General features: G+C 37.5%; 1 protein-coding gene across 4 annotated transcripts in view; it reads right to left on the bottom strand.

Annotated features, from left to right (window-relative positions):
- USP25 (ubiquitin specific peptidase 25) overlaps positions 1-15242 on the bottom strand; it is a 147543-nt gene that overhangs the window by 111414 nt on the left and 20887 nt on the right. For all 4 annotated transcript variants that reach the window (XM_034948000.3, XM_034948001.3, XM_034948002.3 and 1 more), the window contains exons 2-3: positions 3502-3579; positions 332-476 (exon numbers count right to left, since the gene is read on the bottom strand). In XM_034948000.3, coding sequence (XP_034803891.3) covers positions 332-476; positions 3502-3579 — 223 coding nt within the window. The remainder of the gene's footprint in view (positions 1-331; positions 477-3501; positions 3580-15242) is intronic.

The following is a 15242-nucleotide window of genomic DNA, read 5'->3' as shown; positions in this document are numbered from 1 at the left end:
CCTCTACCAGCACTTAAAATCTGCAAAATAACTGTGCCCATTAAAAATTCTAGTTCTTCCTTTTATGAATATATCTGCAGCTATTCCATATTTCAAAACAATAAATTCTATATGAAATGCTCTGTGAAAAACTATATAACTTACATAAAATCTTTTCCTTAAAATCTGAAAAAGATAATGTATGTTCCTTTCAACTACACTAAAAAGAACCAAGGTTAATAGAGTTCTTTTTTGGTTCTTTACCTCTCCTTAAGCAACATTAATATATTACACCAAGAAAAGTTTTTCAGTATGTTTCTATTAAAATAATAAGAAAAGAAAGAAAACTTACTTGTATCTGCTTGGCTTCCCACACTGATGTATCTATCATTGCCAGGAAGTGCTGTTTGGTAGTAAGTTGTCTCCTCCTGCTGAGGGGTCTTAGCATTCTTCGCAGTAAGGAAAGCCACTGCTAATTCCAAGTTTCCATTACTATCCTTCAAATATCAAGAAAGCAGTATCAAGTGTTTTGAAATAATTTTATCCATCAAAAAAAGTTATACAATATTCTCCATAACTAACACTCTAGAACAAAATTGCTTTAAATTTGCAATTAATCTATATGTGATTCTAATTTTATAGTGTAAATGCATCATACATAAAGTATACTATAGCAATAGTAATACCTTTCTTACTAATTAAAACTACTGATACAATGTAAAAATCCATCTCTAATTTCTTAGTCTTCATTACTTTCCTATCTGCTTAATAAAAGTGAATCACAAACTTATACTTTTGAACAAATAAACTAAAAAAGGTCTTCTGGAACTTGCCATACGAAAGAGTGCAAAATGGGTATTAAAATTAGTACTTCTATGAACAAGGACAATAAAAGATATTCCTTTTAATCTGGGTGCTGGATACATACTTGGGGCAAACTTAAGCAAAATGTCAAGGACTCATGGGAAGAAAATGGCAAAATGTACTGAAGGGCTCGATAATATGGAATTATGGAAAGACACATAGAACTTTAGACAGAAATACTCAATACTGTCAAGATGACAATCCTGCTCAAATTAAATACATACATTTTGCATAGTTCTCATCAAAAGTATAGCTGAATAAAATTATTCTAAAGTTTATTTAGAAGAAAGCAGATGACAGAATAAGAATTTTTAAAACAGCAAAATGAGAAGAGACTTGCCCAGTTACATCTTTATATTCTCTGCACAACTGACAACAAGTAAAACGTTAGCTCTAAAACAGTTAACCAAAACAACATAGGAAACCCAGATATTCACAACGAAGCTATCTTTGTAACAGAAAACCAAAACATGAAAGGCTCTGTAGGTTCCCTAAGAACTTAGACATGCACATGGGTGTAATAAGAAGCCACTGGAGTGTTTTGGAAAGGAATGACATAGTATGACTTACATTTTAAAAAGTTTACTCCATGTATTAAGAATAGACTACAGGAGAGAAAGGGCAGAAGACAGCATCCAATATTATTGCTATCTTATTAAATGTGGGACATGACAGAAGTAGGATCAGGATGATTCCAAAATTTAAGGACCGAGCAGCTGGCAGAATAAAGTCCCCAAGACCTACCCCAATTCCAATTCTAGCAGTCAGTGACAAAAGGAGTAAGGATGCAGTTTCAAAAGCACCACCACTTTCAAAAATGCTATCTGTCATGATCATTAGACGATTCCTAAGTGACTCATCCAAAATGTAAGATACACTATTGTTAAATAAGTAATCTAACAATAAAATAAAGCACAATAATGATGGCTAACATTTATTGAGCACTTACTATATGCCAAGAAATGTGCTGTTTTTCATATATTACCTCATATAATAATTTAAAACAACACAGCAGGAATTTACACAAATTGAAGTTCATTTACTTTTTAGAGCTAAAAATATGTTCTCAAATTAAAAGTACTGAAATTAATCAATGACATTACAGTGCCCAAAAGTAGACTTCTCGTCAGTATTTATAATGGGCAACAATTAAGGTTTAAATATACTGTTTTCCCCTAGCTACTGGTAACTGAAACAAAAATTTTGGAAAATTAAAAATACCTATGCTCACACAACCTATATCAAAGGAAATGTGGATAAGACTTCATTCGAGCTATATATTTTCTAAGTTAAAAAAAAAAAAAAAAAAAAGCAAATTCCCCAAATTTACCCTGGCAAGGTGATAGGCTATGGTCTCACACTCAGTAATACATAATGAAAAAGGCAGTTTCTGAAAACAAACATGGAATTTAGTAATGATATTTATCAGAATAAAAAGGGACTAGCAATTATCTAAACGTCATAATCATAAAAATTGAGGTATAGCACTTCTGCTTCCTCTCCAATACTTACAGTGGCTTCATACACCCCGCATTAATGCTCTAAACACTACTATTTCATGATTTTCCTGATGGGGGAATAAGGTGAAGCAAAGCTTCTAGTAAAAGAAGCATAAATTAAGTGTGGCACCTGGGATCAGGCTGCCTTGGTTTCTATTCCAAGCTTCTCCACATACAGGCTGTGTGATCCTGGGCAAGTTACTTTAACCTCTCTGTTGCTCATCTTTTCATAAAGGGGATGAAACTAATACTTATCTCATAGAGTTAATTATTATTAGGATGAGCTAGCCCACATACAGTACTTAAAATACTGCCTGGTAGTACTAAATGTTTAATCAGCACTACTTATTGTTATAATGACTTTTATTATAATCATCTAATAGATTATTTCTAAAAACAAATAAAGAACTCTAGGCTTGAAATCAAGTTCCAAAGGATTGGAGCTGTGTATATGACTGCAGTGGCAAAAATGCTATATTGTTTTCAGCCTATAGTAGTAATATGCAAATAAGCTTAAAATACTGTACAGTTCTGGTTCTTAAATAGCTTTCATTCACTCTTTTTCAATGTGAGTATCCATATGATATGACTCATTTGGATGTCGATGTGAAAATGAAGGTCCAACTAAGATATGACCAAAATGATACATTTTAGTTGTTGCCCATACTGAAGAGTTTGAAATCGAATGTTTAACTTAGGGTGTAATTAGCTGAATGGGTGCAAATTTATATCTCTGCTTCTCAGGAGAAGAAAAGTGTAAGTTTTCAGCCTTCTATTAATTTTCTACTTTTCCCTTCTCTTACACCTCATCCTCTAATACACCCCACCTTGAACCCTCATTTAAACTCTAAAATCACAGCTTGTAAGTAAAACCATCCATTAGAATTAGGATTCGCATCCCACTATCTTGCACAAAAAGCATTTCACATATAGAAAGAGATTATCTGTCACTCTAAGGTATCATGGACATCAGACTGCTGAAAGCTAACATCCTCAAAACTGCAGTGTGTTAACTGAGGATTTTACTTTACAAAGTCCATTCCTGTATCTCTAAAACTACCACATGGTATAACCAAAAAAAAAAATCAACTATCAAATATAATACGCACTAGAGATGAGCATATACCACAAACTGTATATCATAAAACAGAGGCCATACCTTCAAGGCTTGCTGTAGTATCTGGGTGTCATTAATCCCCGTAATTTCTCTCAGTTGATTCAAAAACGTCTGCTGGTGCTAGAGGGAGGAAAAACCCAAAATCATTATATTCTCAACTCTGAAAATATACTAGGAAAAGAAAACAAATCACCTTCGGTTTTCCAAAACAAACAAAAAACAGAATAAAGTAAACTAGAGTAAAAAAGGAAAAAGAACTTGAGAAAGGCCAAACAACTTCATTTTTTTAGAAAGAATGAATCATGCTGTGGAGAACCCTTATTTCATTCTCATGTTTCGAAAAGGTAACTTCTCTACATTACTCCCCAATAAGTCTTACTGAATTAGCAGTTTCTGTCCTTTTCTTCATCCCCTCATTTATGCCACCTAACAAGAAAAGGGGCCTTATCCATGATGGTAAGCACAAGGAGAGAAACACCTTTGGAAAAGACATGCTTTCGGCAAGACATAACTCGGTGGGTAATTATACCACGGAGATCTTCAGATCTACTTTAAAAAGAAGATCATTTCACTGTCCAATCTGTCATAAAAGATTCTAAATTGAATAGATCATTTGCCCCCATTTGCTTCAGTTCTTTATATGCTATTGGCCTATAAAATTGATTGCATTGTACTGGAGGGGAAAAGAGGTAGAGAGATAGGATTTCACTATCAAACTCTCCCCTGATGGCCCTTAAATAAAAACCAACTTCCTCCTTACATCTCTGTATTTCTTGAAGTTCCCAACACTATAGAACAGTACCATGAAATAAAAAATCACAATGGATATGATAGGAAAAGCAAACCTAGTCAATAGAATAGGATCTATTGAAATCTTTTTTAAAAAGATGTTTCACATTTATCTCAGCAATAATTCAGTCAGGAATCTTCAATGGATGATAAAACTACTGAATGAAAGTTTGATCAGGAACAGAATATTTACATCATTTTAAATTCTCTTCCACAAATTATAAAGGGAGAAAGAATAACTTTATTGTGTTAACAGTGGCGAACCCGTACAGGTCTACAGCAAGCTCACTTCCTGCTTCCTCAGAAGAAAGAATATGACCAAGGCACATAAGGCAGAGAGAGACATCAAGGCAAGTTTTTAGAGCAGGAGTGAAAGTTTATTAAAAAGCTTTAGAGCAGGAATGAAAGGAAGTAAAGTACACTTGGAAGGGGGCCAAGCGGGCAACTTGAAAGATCAAGTGAACAGCTGACCTTTGACTTGGGGTTTTATACACTGGCATGCTTCCAGGGTTTGCATTTCTTCTCCCCTGATTCTTCCTACAGGATGGCTGTCCACAGGTGCAGTGGCCTGCCAGCACTGGGGAGGGGCTGCACGCACAGTGTGTTTACTGAAATTGTGCATGTGCTCACTTAAGGCGTTTTTCCCTTACCAGTTGGGTGTTCCTAAACAAAGGTCATATGTCAGTTAAACTCCACCGTTTTGCCTCTTAGTGCATATATGCTTGAGCCCATTCACTCAAATCCTGGAATCTTATCAGGAAGTTGCTAATCACCAGTTTCAGGTGTTTCTATCTATTGGGAGACTGCCTTTCCCTGGCACCGGCTGCGACCAATTATTATTTCAGAGAGACGGTTAATAACAGCCTGACCACCGCCTAATGGTTGCCTGACATTCCTGGGGGGGAGGCCCCCTTCTGCCCTGCTCATGTCTGACTAGCTTCCTACTGTAACAACAGTGTAAACCCTGACAGTCACTGCCTTAACCAAGAGATCAAAGTTAGTATTACCAATAATAGGATAAAATGGCAGTGCGTGCCTCCTGACACTCTATAATCTGTGAGATAGCCCTGCCGAAAATGTACAACCGAAATCTAATCTTGAGGAAGCATCACACAAACCCAAACTGAAGGACACTGTGAAAAATAATTATTCTATCATCTTCAAAAATGTCTATGCCATGAAAAGCAGGTGAAGTCTCCACCCTAAAGGAGACTAAAGAAGCATGTGAGCCAAAGGGGGAGCTGACTGCATCCCATACCAAATGTTAAGCAGGATATTGTTGAGACAACCGGAGAAATATAAATATGCACAGCTTAGTAATGACATTTCATTAATATTAAATTCTTGAATTTGATAACTCCAGTATAGTAAGAGAGTATCTTTTTTATTAGGAAATATATCCTGAAGAATTTAAGTGGTAAAGGGGCATGATGCCTGCAACTTACTATCAAATGGTTTGGGGAGAAAAAAAGTTATGGAAGTTCTGTGTACTAAGTCTTGCAACTTTAAATTTGAAATTTCAAAATAAAAAGTTTTAAAATGTTCTGCATTCAGCTTTGTTGACATCAAATTGTAAAATGTGCATTTCAAAACATGCTTGACAATTTATGTATAAAATATGTATTTTCAGAAGTCTAAAAAGTCCTAAACAAATTACATGAAAGGTTTAAGAGATATTGCAGCCCAAATATCTTTTACAGAAATCATATGTATTAGATAGAAACTATATTCAGCTACATGTAACAGATTCCCACCTAAACAGCAGCTTCAATACTCTGGAGTGTCTTTCTTTTCTAACTTAGAAGACACAATGGGCAGTCCAGACCTAGTAGGGACACCCAACATCAAGTCTTTATGTGGAACATGCATCAGAATGTTTGTCACTGCATGGTCTCCTCCTCCATCATCCTGTCCAAGTTCTAGGATAAAGAGAAGGGCAAAGGACAAAAGGTGTCTCCCAAATGAATGAGACTTAACAAGCCCCACCTACAAACTTCCACTTATAAAAGCCTCACAAAGCACAACACAGTTGCATGGCCACTCACAGCTGCAAAGGAGATTGGGAAATGAATTTTTGGGGTGGGCAAAGGCTGCTGTGAAAATGAAATCAGGGTTCTGCTGTCAAAAAGAAAAGAATGTTCATTGGATAGGCATTGGCAGTGTCTGCCATGCCACCAAAGAATTTCACTTCCATAAAAATGTTTTTTACAGAGCTGAGATAACCAAGCTGCCTAAAAATAAAATACATAATAAAGTACACAAACAAAGTCATATAAAATGCCAGGAAGTATCAAAATGGATGAATAAAAGAACTGCCAAATTTACAGAGCCGAATTGAGAAAAATAAAATTATCTTTAAACCTATCAGTTTTTATACCGTAAACCAAAAATAAAATCTGAAGCTTCAAGGCACTCTAACCTGAAAGACTGGTTCAGGCCATGACTGGAAGTGGGGGGTAGACATGCCTCAGTATACCTCTCCAGCATTAACATAAACACAGACCTTAAGTCTGGTAAGAAACATTATCAGTCTACTCTCTCTAAAGCCTGCAACTTGGAGGCTTCATTTGCATGATAAAACCTAGGTCTCCACAACCCCTTATCTTAACCCAGACATTCCTTTCTATTGATAATAACTCAACCAATTGCCAATCAGAATATATTCAAATCTACCGATGACCTGGAAGCCACCCTGTGACCAGACCTTGAGTTGTCCCTCCCTTCCAGATTGAACCAATGTGAATCTTACATGAATTGACTGATATATTATGTCTCCTTAAAATGTATAAAAGCAAGCTGTACCCCAACCACCTTAGACACATGTTGTCAGGACATCCTGAGGCTGCGTCACAGGCACGTACTTAACCCTGGCAAAATAAACTTTCTAAATTGATTGAGACTTAAGATACTTTTTGGTTTATACTACTTTCATTTAGAAAATTACCAATAAATAGCAATGGAATCATGACTAAGCCATGCAATACCCAACATTATGAATTAAAGGCATAAAAGTTTTACAGAAATTATCTTTATTCAATTCAATGTCTTCATTTAGTTAATATAAAATCCTTTATAATTTTTATAAGTCTGTAATGTCACTGCTACCAGCACTCCAAATCTGATTTCATATATAAAGTATTATTTTCCTCAAGTGAAAATTATTCAATCATGGCTCAGAGAAAAATTACTTAGTACCCAAGGAAATCAGTCATTTGTACAAGTGTTGATGGCCATTAATTATAAAAATTAAAAAATGGCTGTGTCCCCACCCAAATTTCACATTGAGTTGTAGCTCCCATAATCCTCATGTGTCATGGGAGGGACCTGGTAGAAGGTAATTGAATCATGGGGGCGGGTTTTTCCCATGCTCTTCTTGTGATAGTGAGTAAGTGTTATGAGATCTGATGGTTTTGTAAAGGAAAGTTCCCCTGCACATGCTCTCTTGCCTGCCACCATGTAAGATGCACTGTTGCTTCTCCTTTCCCTTCTGCCATGATTGTCAGGCCTCTGACAATGTGGAACTGTGAGTCTATTAAACATCTTTTTCTTTATAAATTACCCAGTCTCAGGTATGTCTTTATTAGCAGCATGAGAACAGACTAATACACTGGGTAATTTATAAAGGAAAGAGATTTAACAGAATCATGGTTCCACATGGCTGGGAAGGCCTCACAATCACGGCTGAAGGTGAAGGAGGGGCAAAGGCACATCTTACATGGTGGCAGGCAAGAGAGCATCTTCAGGGGAACTGCTCTTTATAAAATCATCAGATCTTGTGACACTTATTCACTATCATGAGAACAGGATGGGGGAAACTGCCCCCATGATTCAATTATTTCCACCTGGTCCCTCCCATGACACATGGGGATTATGGGAACTACAATTCAAGATGAGATTTGGTTGGGGACACAAAGCCTAACCATATCACTCAGTCTCAGGTATGTCCTTATAGCAGCGTGAGAACAGACTAATACAAATGCATGTCCTTCCATTAAGAAAGTAGTTCTCAAACTTTAATGTACAGAAGGATGACTCCATGAGTTTGTTAATAATGAAGATGTCCAGGCCTCATCCCCAGAGATTGATTCCAGAGGGTCTGGGTTAAGGTCTAGGGATCTGCATTTTAATAAGCACTTCAAATGATTTTGATGCAGATCAACTCAGAAGCAGAGTCTCAGTTACACATACAACTATTTAAGTGAAAAATATATAATCTATACAGAAGTTTTCCTTACAAAATCATATTACGCTAAAGCAGAATACAAAATAGTATATACACAAATTAATAACCACAAAGTAAAATACAAACACGAATATAAATCCCAGAAAAGATGACACTGCCTATGCTAGCCTCCCAATTCTCCCATCCCTGTATTCATACTCTTTGCCACTTTTACTTCCTCACACATGATGTATTTCCTTTTGTCATGGATGATGGGATTTGACCAATGGCATGTTAGCAGCCAGCATGCAAGCAGACATGAAACTACCTGCATCGCTGGGCTAGCCCAGTTGAACTTCTGCAACCTACTTAAGAAGAACATGACTTGGTAGCCCACTTGCCTAAGAAGAATGAGGCACATGTGAAAAAAGTCAACCCAGCCAACCAGCAAATCTGTGAGTGTGAGTGACAATATTTTGGTATGCCACTGGGTTTTGAGGTGGTTTGTTATGGTGGTTTGATAAAGTGCAATAAGAATACTGAGTATATTATGGAGAAGAGCAAGGTCTTTGAAACTGTTATTTTGCTGTTTTATCTTTTACTATAAATTCAAACAAATATCCTAGAAAAAAATCAGGTGTATCTCTAGTATGGTTCATGTTTTCATAAATCTTGACTGAAAATGAAACAATGAAAAGAACTGGTGATCGGGGAGAAGGCCAGGTGGAAAAGAAAAAAAAAAAGTGAAAGAATTTTCTTAGCTAAACCTAGGTAGAGAGAAATGGGAAGAGGTGAGCAATGAGAAAAATCCTAAGTTTAAGTTAGAGAAGCCACCTCATTTGCAAAGTTTTTTTCCCTTTGTTACTGGCACCTTCCAGTTGTGTTTTTCCTGTATTTGAAACCCTGAACCTTCATTTCCTGCAATTACGTGGGGGTTTTGTTGCCATTTCTGTTGTGATTAAGACCCTAGTCTGTTTTTCAAGGTTTGTACCTTCCCATTTATGAAACTTCTGATCTGTGATACGCCCTGATCCTCAACTGGAAATGTCCTAAATATGGTCCTCTCCTTGACCAGCAATTCCAAATCCAAGGTGGTTCCCATCCAATCCACTTCCATATCTAGAGCTCTTCTTCTGGGCTCTGAGATGCTCCTTGTATGGATTTTTTTTCTCTAGTTAAGTATAGGGAGGTGGGTTCAACCTCTTCCCACTGCTAAACCAAAAGGGCAAGATGCAATGTCCAAAGAGATTCAGTTACTTGCAAACACCACAAAAATTAATAAGCAAATAAGTCAAGATTACCTACAAGTCTTCAGATTCCTTCCTGTTATTTTTACTGCACAATAACATACTTAAGTGTCTACTATGTGCAAAATACAGTACTATGTACTTCAGGTATAAGGAAATATTGGTAATTTCAATATAAATTAAAAATCTGAGAGTTTCATAGAAATTCTTTCCCTTCTCAGGTGACCCCACTTAATGCTGGGTATTTTTAAAATCTGTTTCAGTAAAGAGGGCATATTTAACATCAGTATAACTTTTTGAGGATGCAAAAAAAGGGATCACTGGCCCAAGACAAGGAAAGAAAATATGAATTTATCATACTCTTGCTGTATATCAATGTTGAGGTTACGAAAACAATGCCCCAAAGTATGGCATTCTGGCTTGCTGAGTGCTCTGAACAAAAGCAATTGAAAGGACTCAGAAGCAAGGTCTCTCTCCAACATTCTCCTGCCTCCCCGTTTTCCCTTCCAAAGCACAGGGAGCGGTTTTCTCTGAAGTTCCCTTATCTGACTGAGGGACGTTCATCCAGAAGGAACGAAATTGTCTTGGATAATTCCCTGGAATCTATATAAACCAGAGAAGATTAACTCCTATAGCAGGAAAGAAAACTAAAAATTGCCATGCCCCTGGGCATACCATACCCAGACAGACTTTTCACCTATTCTTTTGACTATTCTTCTAAGGGCTATTTCTTACCTCAGAGACTTTATCTATATAACAAAGACAACTTTTGTTTGCAGTACAGTTCTGCCCCTCATCTTCCCAAAAAATTGCCACCATCTCTCCCAGAGCCCAGAAGAATTTTGTTTCAGGTCATTGTCTGCTCTTCAGGCACACTCATCTCCCCTTGAAATCATTTACTCTTCCTCTAAAATTGCCTGCATCCTCCACTTCTCCCTTTATGAAGAGGGGATTCAGGCTTCAATCATCTGGCCCTTTTTAGAGCCTCATATTTTTTTTGTAGCTCCCACCCATGCTTGCATGTCAATAAATTTGTATGCACTTTCTCTTGCTAATCTGTTTACTGTCAGTTTATTTCAGCACTCAATTAATCGAATTTTCAGAGTGAAAGTTTAAACTTCCCTATACCAGACTGTTTCCAATGTTTCCAATACATACTCTCATTTAATACAGACATACACACACACCCTCTAGAAAGTTACTCTCATTTCATAGCTAACACAGACTTCAAGACATTAGTAAGTGCAGAGACAGGGTTGAAACTTGGTCGTTCAAATTCCATGTCCTTGCCATATTTTCTCAACTCTAGGATATCTAACATTGGAGATTAAAGATTCAATAAAAAATGAAAACTCAGTGCAAAAATCCACCATTATGTTGATGTAAAATACTTATAAAATGGTAAAAGAAAACTAAAGCACCACTGACAACAAAGGAGAAAAACAGTTTGTGTTAAGCAGTGGGTGACTCATTAAGTCAGTCCTTGGCTCCTTCAGCTAAATTTCCAAATATAAATGAAACTTGGTTCAGGAAAAGAAAGTCAAAGGTTTCCATCCTTGGGGATAGGTGTAAGGCGAGGGGAGCAACTCTTAGAATGACCTCTAAAAAAACCTTCCAAATTTTCTAAGAACAGAGGAAAAAAAAAAAACTGATAGAAACTCCAAAGACATTCTTAAACTTCAGAATCACACGCACTGCTAAGCACCAAATGTAGGCATTTCAAAGTTACCTGTCAATGACAGGATTAATTCATTATACTGTCTTTAAAGTGAGTAATCACACACACATCTGATTTTGCAAAAACCTCTGCATCTACCTGCTAACACTACACTGCTCTAGCTCATGTTCTCTTACCATAAGAAACCTCTAATACTCACTGTCCAAGAATTTCAAGTACATAACACATCCTTCATGTTTGTAAGTCCAAACCAGTCTCTAAATAGCTAGAAAGCAAAGAAGAAGAAAAAATCTCCTGAGTCATGTTTTTCTTGTTAATCTGTAAGCGGATCTTTCATTTCCCTCAACTGTAATATTCTATGACTTGTCTGAGGAATTTTCCTATAGTATAGTCCTCACAGCTTAAAGGACCTCTGCATGCTAGAGTCCCTACCTCTGTCCCCAGCATTATCTTGCTTTGCTTTCCCCCTGGCATTCCTCTTCCCTCTCTTTCATTCAGGGTCTACAAAACACCATTCTCCTTCATAATGCAAAGGTCTCTGCACATGTAGGTGCCTTCTATGAGACTCACCACAAATTATAATAATACACTATGGTTAATCACAAGGTAAATCCAAAGACGACAAGAACTCTTAAACTTCAGAAGCACGTGCACTAAAGCACTGCTAGGCACCAAATGTTAATCATTTCAAAGTTATCAATGAGACCATAATTCGTTCATCACTGTACTCCTGGTACATACATATAATGCCTGGCACATGGCAAGCAATCAACATTGACTGAATAAATGAATACAGCAGAGCCTGCAGATGTGAGCTGGAACAAGCCATATCACAAGACAAGCTTATCCACAGAAAAGAGGCACTAACTAATTATTGGAGATGGGAATGCTGGGGCTCAGGACACACCATCTCCAAATAAGACTGCAGGCGACTAGAATATGCCACCCAAAAATATACTTCTTTGGCATATTTTGAGGTAGTTATTTTGAGAAACTGCGGACACAAGAGTAACCTTGAAAAACTGTCCTTTTGTGAAAAAAATCCATTTTTAAAGGAAATCTACATTAGAAAAAGTATCTGTATCAGCAAGAGGGTTGCAACAACTTTTATTACTTGAGTGACTTTTTATCCACACAAGACACCCTTTATTCACCACACATTTCCTCCACCACCCTCTCATAACTTGTGTTGCCACCCCTCCCAGAAGCCCCAAACCCCTATCACTTTTTGTAGCTCTGGATGCTACATAAGCTTCAATCATGTGACCCTTCTTCAAGTCTCTTATTTTGTGGGACTCCTGTAAGTACCTATGTAATTAAAATGGGTTTTCTCCTGTTAATCTGCCTCTTGTCAATTTAATTTCTAGTCCAGCCAAAGAACTTAGAAAGGTAAAGAGAAGCCTTTTTTTTTTTTTTCCTCTCATACAGGAACGAGAAGCATACATATATCAGGCCAACTAATAAGCACATTTTCTAATTCTTCTAAATTGAAGAATTCTTCTAAATGACATAAGTCAGGCCCACTTACTAAGCAAACTTTCTACACTCCTACATTCCATCTAGAATTTCCCAGTTCTGGTCCTGTCAATCTCACTTGAAGGTTTGTATAAAATATAATATTACTGAAATTCCCTATTGCAAATAATCTATATGACAGTCCCATGAATGTGTAAGCAGACAAGGAGGGTCCCCCGGGACTATAGGAATTTAATCAACTTGAGTAACTGGCCTGTTTACAACCTCCTACCTTGCCACCTGTTTTTTCCCAAACCCTGTGAGGAATGAGCTCACCTAGTCAGTTGGAGCCAGCTCCTGACAGACCCTGGCAACATGCAGATGAACCCAAGTGAACTTTCCTCATTATCATGCTAAAGTCAGCACCCTGGGGGGAACTATAGCTTCATTACCATAACACGTGACCTACCTGCTGACATAGTGACTCACTGCATCTGCACCACTGGGACCCCTCCTCTACATGCGATGTCACACCCTCTCCCCTCTCCATCACCCCATAAAACCTCCCTGTCACTTTCCCTAGAGGCAACAATGCTCTAAAGAATACTCCAAGTATTCTCCTTATTTGTGACAAGTAGTAAAACTCCTACTGACCAAAACCTGCATTCTCTTGAAGAGTTGTTTATTACTCACCAGGCAACTAATCCTGGTTTTCAAGTTTTTGGGGGGTAACAAATGGTTCAGGTATGCTGCATATCCTACTGTCACAGATTGAAGTTTTTCTCAATCTTTTTGGATTAACAGCACTTTAGCATTAAAATAAATTACTCATATACCTCTATGGGCACATAAATCTGAAGGTATACCCTTTCCATTAAAGCTTAAAAATGCCAAGAATTCTAAATTTTAAGTCTCTTCCTACTTTTTATAGAATTCCAGAGCTAAAACATTAAGCATTCATGTAATCCAGAAAAAAGAAATGAGATACTTTATGAGAAATAGCTAGCAAAGAACAATGGATATAGTTAGTCCTAGATAAATGATGGTTTCCATCCTCCCTTGCCACAGAGTCCTTTTTCCTACCTGTCACCCAACCTTTCAACCATATCTGCATCATGTTTATGACCCTTAAGAGTATTCCCCATCTGGGCCAGGTGCAGTGGCTCACGCCTGTAATCCCAGCACTTTGGGAGGCCAAGATGGGTGGATCACAAGGTCAGGAGTTCGAGACCAGCCTGGCCAATATGGTGAAACCCAGCCTCTACTAAAAATACAAAAATTAGCCAGGCATGGTGGCAGGCGCCTGTAGTCCCAGCTACTCAAGAGGCTGAGGCAGGAGAATCGCTTGAACCCGGGAGGTGGAGGTTGCAGTGAGTCGAGATCACACCACTGCACTCCAGCCTGGGCAACAGCGACTCCATCTCAAAAAAAAAGGGTGCAGTGGCTCACGCCTGTAATCCCAACACTTTGCGAGGCCGAGGCAGGCAGATCACCTGAGGTCAGGAGTTCGAGACCATCCTGACCAACATGGTGAAACCCCATCTCTACCAAAAATACAAAATTAGCCAGGCGTGAAAATACAAAATTAGCCAGGCGTGGTGGCGCATGCCTGTAATCCCTGTAATCAGGAGGCTGAGGCAGGAGAATAGCTTGAACCCAGAAGGCGGAGGTTGCAGTGAGTTGAGATTGCACCACTGTACTCCAACCTGCGCAACAAGAGCAAATCTCTGTCTTAAAAAAATTTTTTTTAATTAAAATGTAAAAGAGTATTCCCCATCCCTATTAATTAGTAGATAAAATAAATACATCATGAGTAGAAACTCTAAATGTATTTCTCCCAAAAAAATACTGTTACTCAGCACTATAAGCTAAGTTCACACAGAGTTACATTTCTAAATAAGAACACACCACCAGGAAACATGGTTTCTATGGGAACATGTATTTTCAGTTCCAAAAACCCAACTTGCAAAATCTTTTGGAACACAGTCTGTTTTTAAATTAGAGTGCCTATATTCTGGAAAACAAGTAGGTAAACAAAACTTTTATGAATCAAATCATATCCTTGAATCACTATGTCTGCAGTTTAAATAAAATATGTATTTAACCTGTTGATGCTAATAATCAGATTCCTATTATAGCTCTCTTGTCCAATTAAATCTTTATGCATCTCTAGTTTCTGTACTTGTTTGCCTAATTAGCTTATAATCCAAAAATAAACTCCCTTATACTAATAAAACAAAATAAACGTGCTCTAAGTAGAACTCTGAAACTGGAATACTATATAATTCCTAGCAGTTATATTTGTCACAATTCTTTAAAGCAAATACAGTTTTTGGTCATGCTAATTACTTATATAATATGTCCTATGGTCTCTTGGAAACTCCATTCATCTAGATACGATAAAGCACATACTCTCCACCACCTCAAAAGAGCTACTGGCAGGAATGTCCCA

This window comes from Pan paniscus, chromosome 22, assembly GCF_029289425.2.
Source record: "Pan paniscus chromosome 22, NHGRI_mPanPan1-v2.0_pri, whole genome shotgun sequence".
Lineage (NCBI taxonomy): Eukaryota > Metazoa > Chordata > Mammalia > Primates > Hominidae > Pan > Pan paniscus.
The sequence above is the reverse complement of the archived record's forward strand: the minus strand, read 5'-3'. Positions and strand labels throughout refer to the sequence as shown.